We start from the raw sequence: 14,334 nt of genomic DNA on the forward strand, positions 1-14,334 counted from the left end.
CACCCCGCGCACTGCGGGGAGAAGAGGGGCACAGTGCAATATTAACCCGGCTGTGCGTTTTGATGCCGCGGACACAAACGCGCAGCGCTGGATGAGCCCCTGCCTCCCCAGGCGGTGTGAAGCCCAGCCCAGGGCTGCAGCCAGGCACGCCGCTGACCGCCCTCGCCTCTGCCCTTCTCCATTCACTCGTGCGCCAACTTGGATGAAAAACCCCTTTTCCCCTTCCTGCTGCTGCTGCGGGGCGAGCCCGCTGCCCACCGGGGAGGCGGCGGCTCCCGGCGGAGCTCCCCGCTCGCCGCCGAGCGTGCGAGGGGCGGCCCGTGCGGCGGAGCGAGCGCCGGCAGCGGGGACAGCGGGTCCATGGAGCACAACCACCTCCACCTCCAGAACGGCTCGCTCCTGGCGCACCACCGCTATGGCTGCGGCTTGGGGTACGCACCTGTCGTCTACTACAGCCTGCTGCTCTGCCTCGGGCTGCCGGGTGAGTGCCGCGGGACGGGCGAGGCTGCGGGGCCCCGGCTCCTGCCCGCTGTGCGGGGCGGGGGGAGCGCCCGCGGTGTCCTCGGGATGCCCCGGGCTCCGCGTGCCCGGCGGGATGAGCGCGGGCGCTTCGGAGAGCAGCATTTCCCGGACAGCAGCATCCCCTGGATAAGAGCATTTCCCGGAGAGCAGCATTTCCCGGATAGCAGCATCCCCCGGATAGCAGCATCCCCCGGACAGCAGCATCCCCCGGATAGCAGCAGCATCTCCCGGACAGCAGCAGCATCTCCCCGCCCGGCGCGCTGCCGTCCCGGCGCTGCCTCCCTCGCCGGGGTTTCTCCCTGCCTGCCCTCGCCGTCCCCCCGGCTTCGGGCATCCTGACTCTGAACTTGACAGACAGAGTCAGCCTGTCGTGAAGTTTGTGCCATTGTCGTTCTGGCCATGCGAGTACCAGAGCGGTGCCCAGACGGGTCACCACCGATCGCCTGCCCGGCCGGCGGTGAGCACAGGTGTAGCTGCTGAGTTTTTCTGCTGCAAATCCCCACCCGACTCCGTGGGGCAGGGCTGGCTTTAGGAAGGGACATGCCACCACCACGGAACTTGACTGGGGAAGGAGCACGCTGTCAGGAGCTTAGCAGACAGTTGTCATACTCGTGAGCCTGTCCCCGTGGCTGGTGGAGCAGGACAGGAGGTAGAAAGTCCGGTCTTGAGGTCAGTGCACTGCAAAGGCAATGGCAATGCTGACGCTGAGACCCCTGAATGCAGGTACAGGGCTCAGAAGAAAGTCCCAGCTGACAGGCACCAGTCTCCAGAGTGTATAATCCTGAGCAAAATTTCCTGCTTAAAAAGGGGACAAAGACATTATAGAGATGCTTGGAGTGGGAAAGACTAGAAACAGCATAAATAAGGAAGGAAAGGTTGTCCCGAGCTGGGATGTGAACACCTGTGAGGCAGCACTGCCAGCACACAGCCCCAAAGGTGCAGATGCCACAGGAGCATCACATGGGCAGTACTGTCTGAGCTGAGACAGGCACTGAGCGGCTGCTGCCTCCCGAGGGGGCTGCCAGTGAGATGCCCGGGCACGCAGGACCGAGGGGAGCTGCTGCAGTCACAGTGGGCAGAGCTGCCATCCCAGCACAGCTTGGGTGGACAAACAGCGTGTCTTGCTCACTGGCTTAACACCTCCAGCCTGAGAGTGACTTAGAGTGATCCCAAGGACAGGGAGAGTAAGTTGGGAAAAAGTTCTGATGCACCAAGGTGAATTGGTATTTGAAGGGTGTGGTAAAGGAGAGTTTGCTTGTGTCTGTGCAGAGCTACACATTTTAAGTGCTGTGTGGAATGGCAAGCAGCAGTGATAGGTAATAGTCTACAGTTTCTAAATGCTTGTCACCTCAATTCCTTCTTCAAGCAATTATTTCATAGAAAAAATTTTAACAGACATGAAGAGAAGCCTGTCTCTGAGCAGCATGCATGCAATTACCACTCTCTGTATGAATTGATGTGCTTTGTGTTGTTTTGGTTTGGGGCTTTTTTTCCCCCATTTCTGGCTTATAATTAAAATTTGCTGATTGGCTGTTTCAGAGAACTGGAAAGTTAAGTCCTGCATTTACCCACAGAGGATGCAGGGCACAGGCAAGTATCTGTGCTCCAAAACATTGATGAGTCTCAGCCCTGACCTGAAGAGTTCCAGCCAGCAGGGATAGGAGGTCGTTTCCTCTTTATTAATTCCTCAGGGGCTGCTTAGATGTCCGTAGTAATCACAGGCTCTGATTTCAGCACTAGTCCCCTAAGAACTGAGCAAGAACCTCTCAGGATTATCAGGTGAAGCAGTAGTCATGAAGCACTCTGTGGCTAAGCTTGCCTTTGTATGTTTCTGAAATGGGGAAAAGTCTTGCGTGCACAGACAAGAAAAATAATTAATGAACATTCTGCACATACTTGCACCAGCTCCCTGAGGATACTGCATTGTAATTACAGACCTAACACTGTCATTCTAAGAACATGGTTAAAATCAGACGTGGTCCAAATTAGCAGTGGTCTGCTGCATTTCTCAAGGGATCAGACATCACTTGATTAGAGCAGTGGCACCAGTGCCAGTGCTTAACAGAACTGGCCAAAGCAGGTGGTGGTGCTGAGTTCAGTGGGCTTAGACCAGTTGTGGATGTGTCCAGAGCACACTGAGGACAGCATTGGAACTGACAGTGGACTCACTGCACATGTACAGAATGCTGAGTAAATGCACAGTGTGCCGAGTGCATGAGAAATTCATGAGACTGCCCAGAGATGGGAACAAGCTGGATGTGCTTAGGGGAAGACTCACACAGGCAGGCTTCATTGAGGATGGGGTACGGGGTGACACCAGTGTTAAAAAGAGCTTTTCATGTTTTGATTTGAAGCTGCTCTTCAGTTTTTTAACATTAGAAATTTGTAAAGGTAGCAGACTTTATTGGCTGTTAGGATAAGAGTCCTGAACTGTGTGGGATCTTAATTAGCTCAGTGTGATGCCAAGAATTTAAGAGAAACCCTGTCTGGTATCTGTCCTCAAACACAGCACTAGTGCAGTGTTTTGCTGAAATGGAAAGAGTTAACTCCTTGCCACAAATCTTGGAGAAAGACTGAAGAGAAGAGAAGCCAGTTAACTGTTTCTACCTTTCCTGCTGTACTGTCTGAAGGAAATTTAACTAACTCAACAACTCCACGTTGAGGCCAAGCGCTGCCAGGCCTGGCTGTGTGTGCAGCAGAAGCATCCTCTGCTCCCACCCCTGTATAAACCAGGCACCTCAGCAGACCCTGTTCTCAGCAGTGGCTCCTTCTCCCTCTCTATTCAACCAGGCACCAGAAAGCCTGTAAAATGCAGAGAGGCGAGCACAGTGAGCTCCCTGCCGCCCTGCTCAGCACACAGAGGCAAGGGCCAGGCTGCACCCACAGAGCCACCGCTGCACACTGACCCTGCACGGCTGTACTGCGCACGGGGTGGCTGCAGCTCTGCCAGGGGTCATCGTGCCTTCAGGCAGCTGGGCCAGGAGGTTGCTTCTTTTCCTTCTAAGCAGAGGCTGGTGAGACAGAGACAGTTTTTTGAAACTTGTTTTGAGTGCAGGAGTGTGAAGGTGTCCCGCAGGAAGGCGGTCCTGCTGCCAGGAGTGGGGTGTCTCAGGATAAGGCTGCAGGGAGCAAGGAGAAAGTGCCAGTGCAAGCACGAGGGAGAGGCACTGGAAGTGGGGTTCTCTCCCGTTTAGAGGGGAAGGTTTTATGGAGCATTTATGGAGCTGTTCTGCGGCCCCTGCTCTGTTAACCCTATACTCCCCTTGTCTGTCAGAGAGAACCTTTGAAGCACCTGTGGTTAGCTGGGAGGCAAGAGAAGGGCTGGAAAAAGTCTTAATAGAAGTGTTTCTTGCTTTAGTGAGAGAAAATATTAGGGAAGGGATGGTGTTGGGTGTGGAGGAGGGAATAGATTGCTCTGATTCAGTCCAAGAGGGGGCTGGTAAAGGTGAGAAAGCAAAGATCAACAGGTACCACTCTCAGTCGGTCCCTTTGTCAGTGAGAGCTGCACAAAGCAGCTGCACCAAAGAGCTCCTTCTGTGGTGGGGCCACTGAGCACAACCAAGAAGATCAGGCACAGAAGCAGCACTGCTTGCTGCAGACACCTGGCTTTGACCTTGATTCCTGCTTCCTTAGGAGGAGCAGCAGCAATGGAGTTGCCTTGCATGTGGTCGCTTTTCCATCAGGAATAGAGTGTATTGCTGCTGAAAGGACAGAGCATCAGCATTTCCTGGATCAGGGTCTGGCCTGATCCAAGTTCCCAGGGCTCATCTCCTCCTGACAGTGTGAGAGGCAGAATGAAATCTGGCTTTCTTAGCCAGTCCCAGAGGGATTGCTGGTTCCATTTGCTCCCCAGTCAGTTGCCTACCTGGGATGTGCCTTGGCTCTGGGGATCATTGCATCCCAGTGACACAAAGCACAGCACCTTTACAGCATCTCCAGGAGGCAGCAGACTCACAGCAATACCCCAGAGAAGTGCCACTCCAAACTCAGGAGCCTGGTCCACAACTGCTTCTTGTATTTGTGCTTTAGGTTTTTGCATTAAACCAGTCACACTGATCTAAATGTAGATTCAGGACTTCACAAGCTTGGGAAAGCAGCCTGGGCATGCTTGGATTCTCCCAGCTGGAAGGTGTGAACAGGTAGAGTTCATGTCAGGCCTGCTGCTGAACAAGGTGACGTGGAGATGGGGACAGCCTGGATCATTCAAAGCCCAGCCAAGCACAGAGTGCATTCCCAGAGCTCCATGTAGGAGGCAGAGAAGCTGCAGTCCTGAGCTGGAGGAACGTGTCAGCTCAGCAGGGATGCCTAACTGGTTTAACACTGTGGAGAGACAGAGACACGTCATGGACCTCACCCTAACAGATGACAGACTGGCTGTCCTTGCACAGCAAGGGTATTGGATTGACACGTGGGTGCACTGTGCCTGTGCAAACTGCAGTATAGGCATAGGCAAGCCGAAAAGATGGAGACCTGATCCTTCTGAAGCCTTCTCTCCATATAAAGTCTGAAATAAGGAGGCTGTCTGGGAGATGTGCATGCCTGGGTCATCATCCTGGCAAGGCAGGCACTGTTGGTGGGCTGAGCACCCCTGATCAGGAGACCACCACCATGCAGCAGCCCAGCTGTGTTCCCGGCACTCCTCGGCTGTGTGGGGTGTTCCCCCACCCGGAGGGCATTGCTGTCCCTGTGCCCACAGCTGGGACACACCTGGTGCCACGAGCAGCAAGGGGGACAGGTAGCAATGTTTGGTGGTGACTCAGGTGGCGTGGAGTAGCAGTAAATACCAAAGCAGGCAGAGGTAGGTGTACACAGAGCACACAGCACTGTAGAAGTGTCTGACTCGTTTTGGATTCTTGCCATCTGCTGCCTAGTATATTCTTCTGCAATCACAGTACAGGTTTCTGATTAAAGAGACCGTTTCCAACACCTGGATAAATAGCCTTTCTCATAGCAGCACACCTGAAAAATGGAAGTGCTAAAGGAAGATCCGAAAATATGAGTGGGAGAGTTGTTACAATGTAGAGTTATGACCTTGAAAAAACAGCACTCTTCTGCTGCTGCTCATTAGTGAATAAGAACCAAACCCTCTTGAGAGCTGATTCAAACACCCTTTTTACTCAAAAGCCATGTATTCTCTGACTTAAAATCTGAATTGGACACAAGGCCAGTACATTGCATCCTACTAAAAAGGGGACAAATAGGTTGCCAGAACTTTAGCTTGGCTATTGGGGCAACTGAAGGGCACTACAGCTCATTTACAGTAGCAGTACTGGACAGAGGGGAACAAAACTGCTGCTAACATGCTTAAAATGAGTCATTTCCTATTGTTAAATGAATGCTTGTTCTTTAGGAGAGAAGAACTATTATGAAAAATAATAGATTCATTCTGTTCCTGCACAGAACTGGTGACAGCAAGGTGTGCAGATGGGAGTGATTTAGTTTGGTCAGTACATATGGAGCTGCTAAAATCTCGCAGCCTGAAAGACAGCATGTGGCTGAATCCATGCTAATGCATGGATTGTGGAGAAGTTGATTGTACATTTCTGGATGCCACTAGACAGAGTGCAATTGCTAACTTTGGATTTCTTCTGCCACGTCAGTAGGAAGCAGCACTGTCAGGGCTGTAATGATAATGAGGTGCCATATTTGGGAGGCTCAGCAGACTATGAAGTGCACAACCTTGCATGGCAGGCTGCTAAAATGGATTGGAAAGGAAAAACTCCAAAGTACATTTTTCCTTGAAATGACAACGACACAAAAGAGAGAGCACAGCCAGTTTTCACGGTAGGTGGGTAATGCAGAGCCCCCAGTTGTTAAGAAGTCAAAACATTCAGAAGCACTAGGCAGTCTAATATCCTGCTGTTCTTCATCCACCCCCTTACTTAGTTCTCTTCTCCTCATCCTCTTTCTGCTCCCTTCTGTGAATGGGGTGAATCAGCAGAAAGAAGCCAGCAGAAGGCCTTTAACCACACACATCACGATTCGGTATGGGCAAACAAACAACGCGGAGATGTCCTGGTGGGGTGTGTGCTCTGCTTTCACACACCAAGGGCAAAGCAATCCCTGTCCACAAAAGCTTCTCCCTGCTGTTTCAGGTGGTCTTTCTGAGCCTAAAATCTCTTTTCTTGTTAGCTTTGAGACACCAGAAAAGGAAACAAAGCCAAAATTCACTCCTTGAGCAGGAGGCCTTACAGACAAATCAGTTTTCATTTTGCAGAATATGGATGTGTACTTACAGATACTAAAACCCAATGTCTGGAGTGCCCTTGGTGCTGTTCTTGGGGTGACCACGGGAGAAGATGGTATTAGGTTGCCCCTCAAGACCCTAGTGTGGCTGTACAGAGAGAATGAAGTGCAGACAGCCAAACAAGACCAGAACTAGCAGTACAAAAGATGACCAAAAAGAATTTTATCCCTCTCTCCATGGAAGAAAAGAGAAGCTTGCCTGTTGTAACACTGAAATCTTCCTTTCTACCACCTGAAACAGAGTCCCTGCACTGTACAGTCATTAATCCTCTCCATCTTTTCCATCATGTGAAGTATTGCCTGCATGGACAGGTGCTCTGGAGGTTGCTTTGGGTCTCAAGACAAATGACCTGCCAGTCAGTTACATCAGACTAGGATATTTCTCACATATTTGTTCACTCCAAGTGTGTTTTCTTCAATGTCCTGACTAGCACACTGAAGAGTGATATATCTAGTGGGGATGCAGTATATTCTCCATGGGGGAATAAAGCCAAACTGCAGTGGTTTTACAAAGTCTGTAATTTCCTGCATACTGTGTAAAATTGGCGTAGTCTCTGAGAAAGCTTGGCCATGGGGTTTGCAAGCATGAGCTCCTATTGCATTACCTAATGCTTTAGGAAGACATAAAGACTGGTTTATTTTAGCAAAACCACAATCAAAGGTAAAATCCTCTTAATTATTCATGTTCAGTAAAGAATTCATGGCAGTGTCCTTATGAAATCACATCCTCTCTCCATCCCAGTCATCCTATGAAACACCTTTGGCACCTGCCTCAGTACTTTGGCATTTGGCATCAAAAGGGTAGAATGGTTTTGTCACCCTGGAGCTCGAGTTACTCAGCTTGAGACCCCTTAACACTGCACTGACAGCCCACATTTAGAAGCCACAGACACCTGCCAAATGAGACACCCAAATTGCCTTGAAAATCCCTGTCTGTCCAGATACATTGCATGAATAACAAAATTCCTTTTATGATTTCTGCATCATTTTGCAGATCACTTTTTCTGTTCCCAGCACCAGTTTCCATTAGAAAGCTGTGCTGCTCTAGTAGCAAGATGCAAGGCTAGACTTTGAGATGTGCATTTTGGACATTTTGATCCTTGTGTGGGTACCTCTAAATAAGAGTTTGGAGTGGCAGGAAGAATGTCTGGGATTCATTAGAGACTTTCTGCTCTGTAGAGCCATCTCAGGAAAGGTGGACAAGGAGGGTGAAGATGGCAAGAGGAGAACCAGATCCCTGTCACATTCACACACGTGTGGCCCCAGTGAGCCCAAACCAGACCTCCCCACATCCTAGCCCAGTGTTCCTTCTGGGCCGTTCTCATACTGCAGAAATAGCCCTATTTTCTACAGACTACTCCAGAAAAATTCCAGTGGTCTAGGAGAGCCAAAAGCAGCACAGTGTGATGACACCTTTGTGCCAGACAAGCTGCTGCACTCCCGCCTTGGTGGCTGGCCAGCTCAGAGGGAGTATCAGGCACTGGCAGCTCTGTGCCACTGCTGTGTCTGTGCCCTCCAACAGTGAGGAAGTGCTTGTGCTGGATTGAAATCCTGCTCTGGCCTCTGTGACCCACTGATGGCTAATGCCAGCTGCAGAGCAGAGTACCTCATTCACTGCATCCTTCCCCAGAGCCATCTCAGCTAATAAATGCTGTCAGTGAGAAAAATGGCCCCAGAGGCCAGATTTCATTGTCAGAATGTGGCCTCTGGCACTGACTGTCTCATTCACTTGTGCTTTGTAAGTACAGAGCCGTGCTGTGTTTTCCCTGGCAGTAGCTAACCCGGGCTCCTGCACACAGGAGGGAGTTTGGGCTGTCCTGGGCAGGAGCTTGGGCATCCTCTACCTCCAGGTTCTCTTCCACCCTCAGAATTGGCATGGTGTTCTGCACATGGGATTTTCTAAGCACAGGCCACACGAGGGCCTTCGTACAAGATGTGAAATCTCCTCCGGTAGCAATCCTGCATCCATGCCTGCCATAGTTTTATGATGCTCTTTTTTTTGGCATATATCCCCTCTCCATTCCCTGGGAGATGATGCAGGCACTAGCAGAAGCTGACAGCTCTTCCCTCATGGGGTGCCTTGCTGTGTGCTGTTTGACAGCACTCAGACAGCTGAACAACAAATAAATCCATTTATTTTCAAAAATCAATCCTCACAGGAGCTCCCTGGGAAGACAAAACTTGTATTGCACTAATTATATTCTATAAAGTATCCCTTTATGCTTCACAACAGTTTAAGGAAGGAACTCAGGATATGATAATAAAAGAGAGGAACAAACTGAAGCACTGTTCTGTCTGTCCTCATGTGCTCTAGTGCTGAGTTTGATCTACATTGGTTGTAAGAGGAAAATGTGGACCTGCCCTATCTTCTGTAAGGGCAAACAGCATCCAGAGGTCATTTTAAAAGATCACATAACCAGCTATAGCCAACATAAGTAATTATAATGTATTTACATTGCCACAGTATTCTTGGGGTTTTGGGGTTTTTTTTGTTAATAACTTCTGTTATGTAGCACCTTTGTCAGAAATCAGCCATTGTCATCAGCTTCTCCAGGGAGCTCCCACAGAAAATAAGGGCTGAATGCCACCCTCATCTCCAGTCTGGTAGCTATTGGTGAGCAGCTGTTAGGAACCTTGGTCAGATCTGCCTCCTGGACACAGTACCTGTTTACATTTGAATATTGCCTCCTACCTTAGAGGAAATCATCTATTCCCATCAAGCCAGAACATCCCTTTTTCCCATTGCTTATTTTTAGCATATTGTACTTACCTTCTTGGGGTTCTTAAATCTGAGAAGGAGGTGTTACTAACATTTTTTCTGAAGCAACTGAAAATTTCCCATTTGTAAGCTATCTCTGTGTGCCCGTCAGATGACTACTGCTAAGCCTGCAGAGAGGTTTCACACATCACACAATAATTTGTGGTGATCCTAGCAACAACTCTGTTGGGTAAAAGGTGTCCATTATATTCCATGGCCTAATGTTTATCACGCTCAGTGATCAACACTCCTGGCTACTTCATGGAGATAGTTTATAAAGCTGAACTGCTGAACTACAGAACCACCTTGTTCTCAATGCTGGGAGCTGCTGCTTGTGTTGTAAAGGCCACTTGACTGCACAGGCTGCTGTGTACATGCAAAGTGCTCTCAATTAAAAAAAAAAAGCCCACAAATAAAGCCCAGAACTATGCCTATTTCTTCTTTAGACAGATACAATCACTCCTGCTTAAGCTCACATGCAGTGAAAATAGTCACTGAAAGGAGCTCTTCAAATCCCCTGCAAAGGCCATGTTTAGGCACTGTTTGGGTGATGACTGTAATCCATGAAATGAGAAGCTGGGAGCAGAACTGTGCCCGAGGGCACAGGCACTGCTTTGGGGCACAGAGGACTGCCCAGGCTCTGCAGCCAAGGCAGCACAGCTTTGCTATGGGAAGTAAACCCAAATCCACACAGGAACCAAAGTTACTCCTAAAGGAGGATCCCTCTCAGACACAAAGGACCTCAATGGCATGAATTTTGGTGCTGCAGTTTGTACTCAGAAGGTGATAAAGTCAGAGATGTCAAAGGAGGGATGCAGGGGTCCTGTGGTGAAGCCTGGCTGAGTTAGAAGGTTGCCTTTTTTTGAGCAGCCTGGAACAAAGGTGTTTGGCTATCAGAGACCTTTGGATGCTGTGTCTGAAATGTCTCATGTCCTCATGCCTGGAGGGAAAGAATTGAGACTGCCATTTTGTATAGTTGCTTCTAAATCTGCCAGCAGCACCTCAAGGCTTCAGCCAGCTAGTCCCCAATCAAGCCCTGGTTCTCAAACAGATATTTATAAATTCAGAATACTGCACTGCAGCAAGTGATGCTGGCATAAATTCCCATCTGTCATCCCCTAATCATCTCCCAGCACAGTGATCAATCTCTTTCAAATTCAAATGATCTTAACCACTTAGTGTCTAGAAAATATGCTGCAAGAAATGAGCAGCGTACCATCCAGGGCAGTTTAGGGGTGCTGACCTATCCAGCAGCTGTATGTAGCTCCACCTATGTTACATGAGAGACAAATATTTTTATATCTCCATCATCATCATCATCTCTGCCATAGTTCTCATCACAGACTACCATGCTAGTGCAAGAATTAGTGTCAGCAAGGTTCAAATATGGTCACAAATACTCTTCTATCACCTTTCTCCCCCAGTGGGTAATTTTTGCCCACAGGAGAGCAGGACACTGAGGAGACACTCAGGAGTTACTGAGAGCCTGGCACAAGGACACAGTTGGTCACAGAGTGGTGTGCCCACTCACTTGCCATTTTACTGAGCTTTAGATACTGTTTGAGGACACACCAAGGACCAACTTAACCCTGGCTAGGAAATGGATGGAGGACTGAGGCATCCATAGCTCATCCACACTTTACCTGAACAGTGTGCAGCAGGAAAAATACTCACAGACCCTGTGCTAAGACACTGGCATACTGACAACTTTCTGCTGCACCCCAGAATGTGTCTGCTTTCACAAAGTAAATGGTGTTACTATATTTCAGATCACCCAGCAAGAAAAAAGCTCTAATGTGATCCCAGGGAAAGCATTTCCAATACAAGACACAGTAATCCTTGCAGAAAAAATTGGGTAGATCTCTTGTGTACTTTGTCAGATCAATTTTCTGATCTGCCTCACCAAGCAAGGCTCGCTGGCCTCAGATAAATAACTTGCATTTCAGCACACTGCTGTGGTTGGGAACGTTAGGAGAGACAGGGGCAAAGGGTGTAAGGGTCTGCTCATAAATCTGCTCCTGTAGCAAAACAGAGTGGGGTTAGAAGCAAGCAGCAGGACCCCTGCCATAGCTAGAAAGTGTGAGGAGCAGGGCTGCTGTACCTGCACACAGCATGGCTTCAGCACCCTGCAGGAGCTGCCCTGGCACTCAGGCAGAGTTCCCAGCAGGGACCAGTGCCTTCAGACATCCCCCTTGCTGCTCACTGGCTCCAGCTGCTGGGGCTGGAATGAGTCAGATCCAGAGGATTTAAAGAGAAGATGCACCCCACGGGTCACATCCAATATCTGTGAAGCCGAGCCAGGCAGCCTGGCTGGCCAAAACCAGCAGTGGCTGCAGAGCCACGATAAACACTCCAGCTCGAGGATTTCCTTGACAGTACATCACTCACTGCATCTCCAGGGCTCATCAGCAGGCACAGCAGAGGCATTTCTGAGCAAGTAAGTGAAAAATGACACAGCAGTTCTGGCTGTATCACCTCTTGTCTCCCACGTCTGCGCTGAGCTGAAATCAATGCAGGTGCATTCACGTTAATGGAGGACAGAACTGGGAAAATTCCCCTGAAGGCAATTTGAGAGAGTAGCATTGGAAAGATCTTTTTCTTTTTTCTTTTTTTTTTAATATAGGAAAAGAGTCAGTTGATTGTCATGTTTGGTTTAGGGTTTTTTTTTCCAAGATACAAAATTAATACATTCAGTTAACACAGAAATAGGTGAGGGCTGTTAGTCAAGATCATTCACTCTGCTTCAGTTCATTTCCCTGGTGGCAGAAATCTGCTCCCAGACAGCAGGCTTTGAAGGCATTCATGAAGGAGGAAGTTTTTTCAGTGTCAAGTAAAACAGTTTTAAAAAAAACATTTTCAGTTGTAGGATGTGTCCTAGGCTGTCATTACCTTTATGTTACTAACTTCCTTTTTCTCTGGTTTAAAGGAATCTTTACAATTATTGTTGATTTGTTTTGGGAAATCCATCAAAGCTGGCAGAAATATTTGAAGCACTAAATGCACAGAAGAAGTGATTTACAGAACTTGGGAAAGTATCAACTGCAAACATTTGGCAGTCACTTGTACAGTAAAACAGATCTCTGATTTTTAAGCACTTCTTCAGGTATTCTAGCCAAGTGATACCAGCCTCTGATGGGAACAATCTTGTCTGTCTCATTCTAGCCAAACTGATAGTAGGAATTTTTTTTTTTCCAATTCAAGACTACACAGTAAGTTCTAGTAAACAAGAGGAAGTAGTTAAAATTTGGCTACACCTTAGTGCTCCAGCAAATCTCTCAAGTACTACATGGGCTGTTTATATTCATTACCCTTCTCATTCATCCCCTGTTATATGAAAAAGTGCAAAAAGCAAGGTGGGAAATAAGAATAAATGTGTGAGTGAGCTTTTTGTCTCCTGCTACCACTCCCTTTGTGTGCTCAGACAGAAGTCCCAGGGTGGATTCCACAGCTGAGAGCAGGGCCACATGCTCCTGTGATTGCAACAGCTTCTCTGAGAGACCAGACTGGGATGTTTTCCTTTTGGTTTCTTGAACTTTATTAGGGTGGTCATGTTGCCAAGTGCTTGAACAACTTCAAGGAAGTGCTCAGAAAATCTGATGTTACATCTTAATAGCTTAACTCTGTGTTTCTTTCTCCACAGCAAACATCTTGACAGTCATCATCCTCTCCCAGCTTGTAGCTCGTAGACAGAAGTCCTCCTATAATTACCTTCTAGCTCTGGCTGCTGCTGACATCCTGGTTCTCTTCTTTATCGTCTTTGTTGACTTCCTCATGGAAGACTTCATCTTAAACAAACAGATGCCTCAGGTACTGGACAAAATAATTGAGGTTTTGGAGTTTTCTTCCATCCACACGTCGATTTGGATTACGGTGCCGCTGACCATCGACCGCTACATCGCTGTGTGCCACCCCCTCAAGTACCACACGGTCTCCTACCCTGCTCGCACTCGCAAGGTCATTGTCAGCGTCTACATCACCTGCTTCCTGACCAGCATCCCCTACTACTGGTGGCCCAACATTTGGATTGAAGACTACATCAGCACGTCCATGCACCACGTCCTCATCTGGGTCCACTGCTTCACCGTGTACTTGGTGCCCTGCTCCATCTTCTTCATCCTGAACTCCATCATCGTGTACAAGCTGCGGCGAAAGAGCAACTTCCGCCTGCGAGGCTACTCCACGGGGAAAACAACAGCCATTTTGTTCACTATAACTTCTATTTTTGCCATACTGTGGGCGCCAAGAATAATCATGATACTGTATCACCTCTACGTGTCTCCTATAAACAACAGCTGGGTGGTCCATATTGTGTCGGACATCGCCAATATGCTGGCGCTGCTGAACACTGCAATTAATTTCTTCCTCTACTGTTTTATTAGCAAAAGATTTCGCACAATGGCAGCTGCCACCTTGAAAGCCTTCTTTAAGTGTCAGAAGCAACCTGTGCAATTCTATACAAACCATAACTTTTCCATAACAAGCAGCCCTTGGATTTCCCCAGCCAACTCTCATTGCATCAAAATGCTTGTTTACCAGTATGATAAGAATGGGAAGCCTATAAAAATATCACCATGAAAAGGCCAATAGTTGGAGTTTCTGGGTGCAAGTTCCTTTCAAGTGGTTACATCTTCAGGATGTAATTTTCTGAAATGGCTGTTTTGAAGAGAGGTCATTTGATTTCATTTCCCTGGGTGGCCAGGGGCAGATCAGACTGTCGGGAGGAAACAGGAGCACTTGATTTTAGGAGCAAAAGTGAGAAGGCAAACACCTCCATCTCTTATATAGCATTTTGAATATGCTTCAGAGTT

At 48.4% G+C, this 14,334-nt stretch overlaps 1 protein-coding gene across 1 annotated transcript; it reads left to right on the forward strand.

The window, feature by feature from the left end:
• Nucleotides 1-360: 360 nt before the first annotated feature.
• Nucleotides 361-14,101, forward strand: GPR139 (G protein-coupled receptor 139). Its single transcript, XM_041462704.1, has 2 exons — nucleotides 361-481; nucleotides 13,167-14,101. The coding sequence occupies exons 1-2, from the start codon at nucleotides 361-363 to the stop codon at nucleotides 14,099-14,101; spliced, it is 1,056 nt and encodes a 351-aa protein (XP_041318638.1).
• Nucleotides 14,102-14,334: the final 233 nt, after the last annotated feature.

This window comes from Pyrgilauda ruficollis, unplaced genomic scaffold, assembly GCF_017590135.1.
Source record: "Pyrgilauda ruficollis isolate IOZ18807 unplaced genomic scaffold, ASM1759013v1 scaffold16, whole genome shotgun sequence".
NCBI classification, from domain to species: domain Eukaryota; kingdom Metazoa; phylum Chordata; class Aves; order Passeriformes; family Passeridae; genus Pyrgilauda; species Pyrgilauda ruficollis.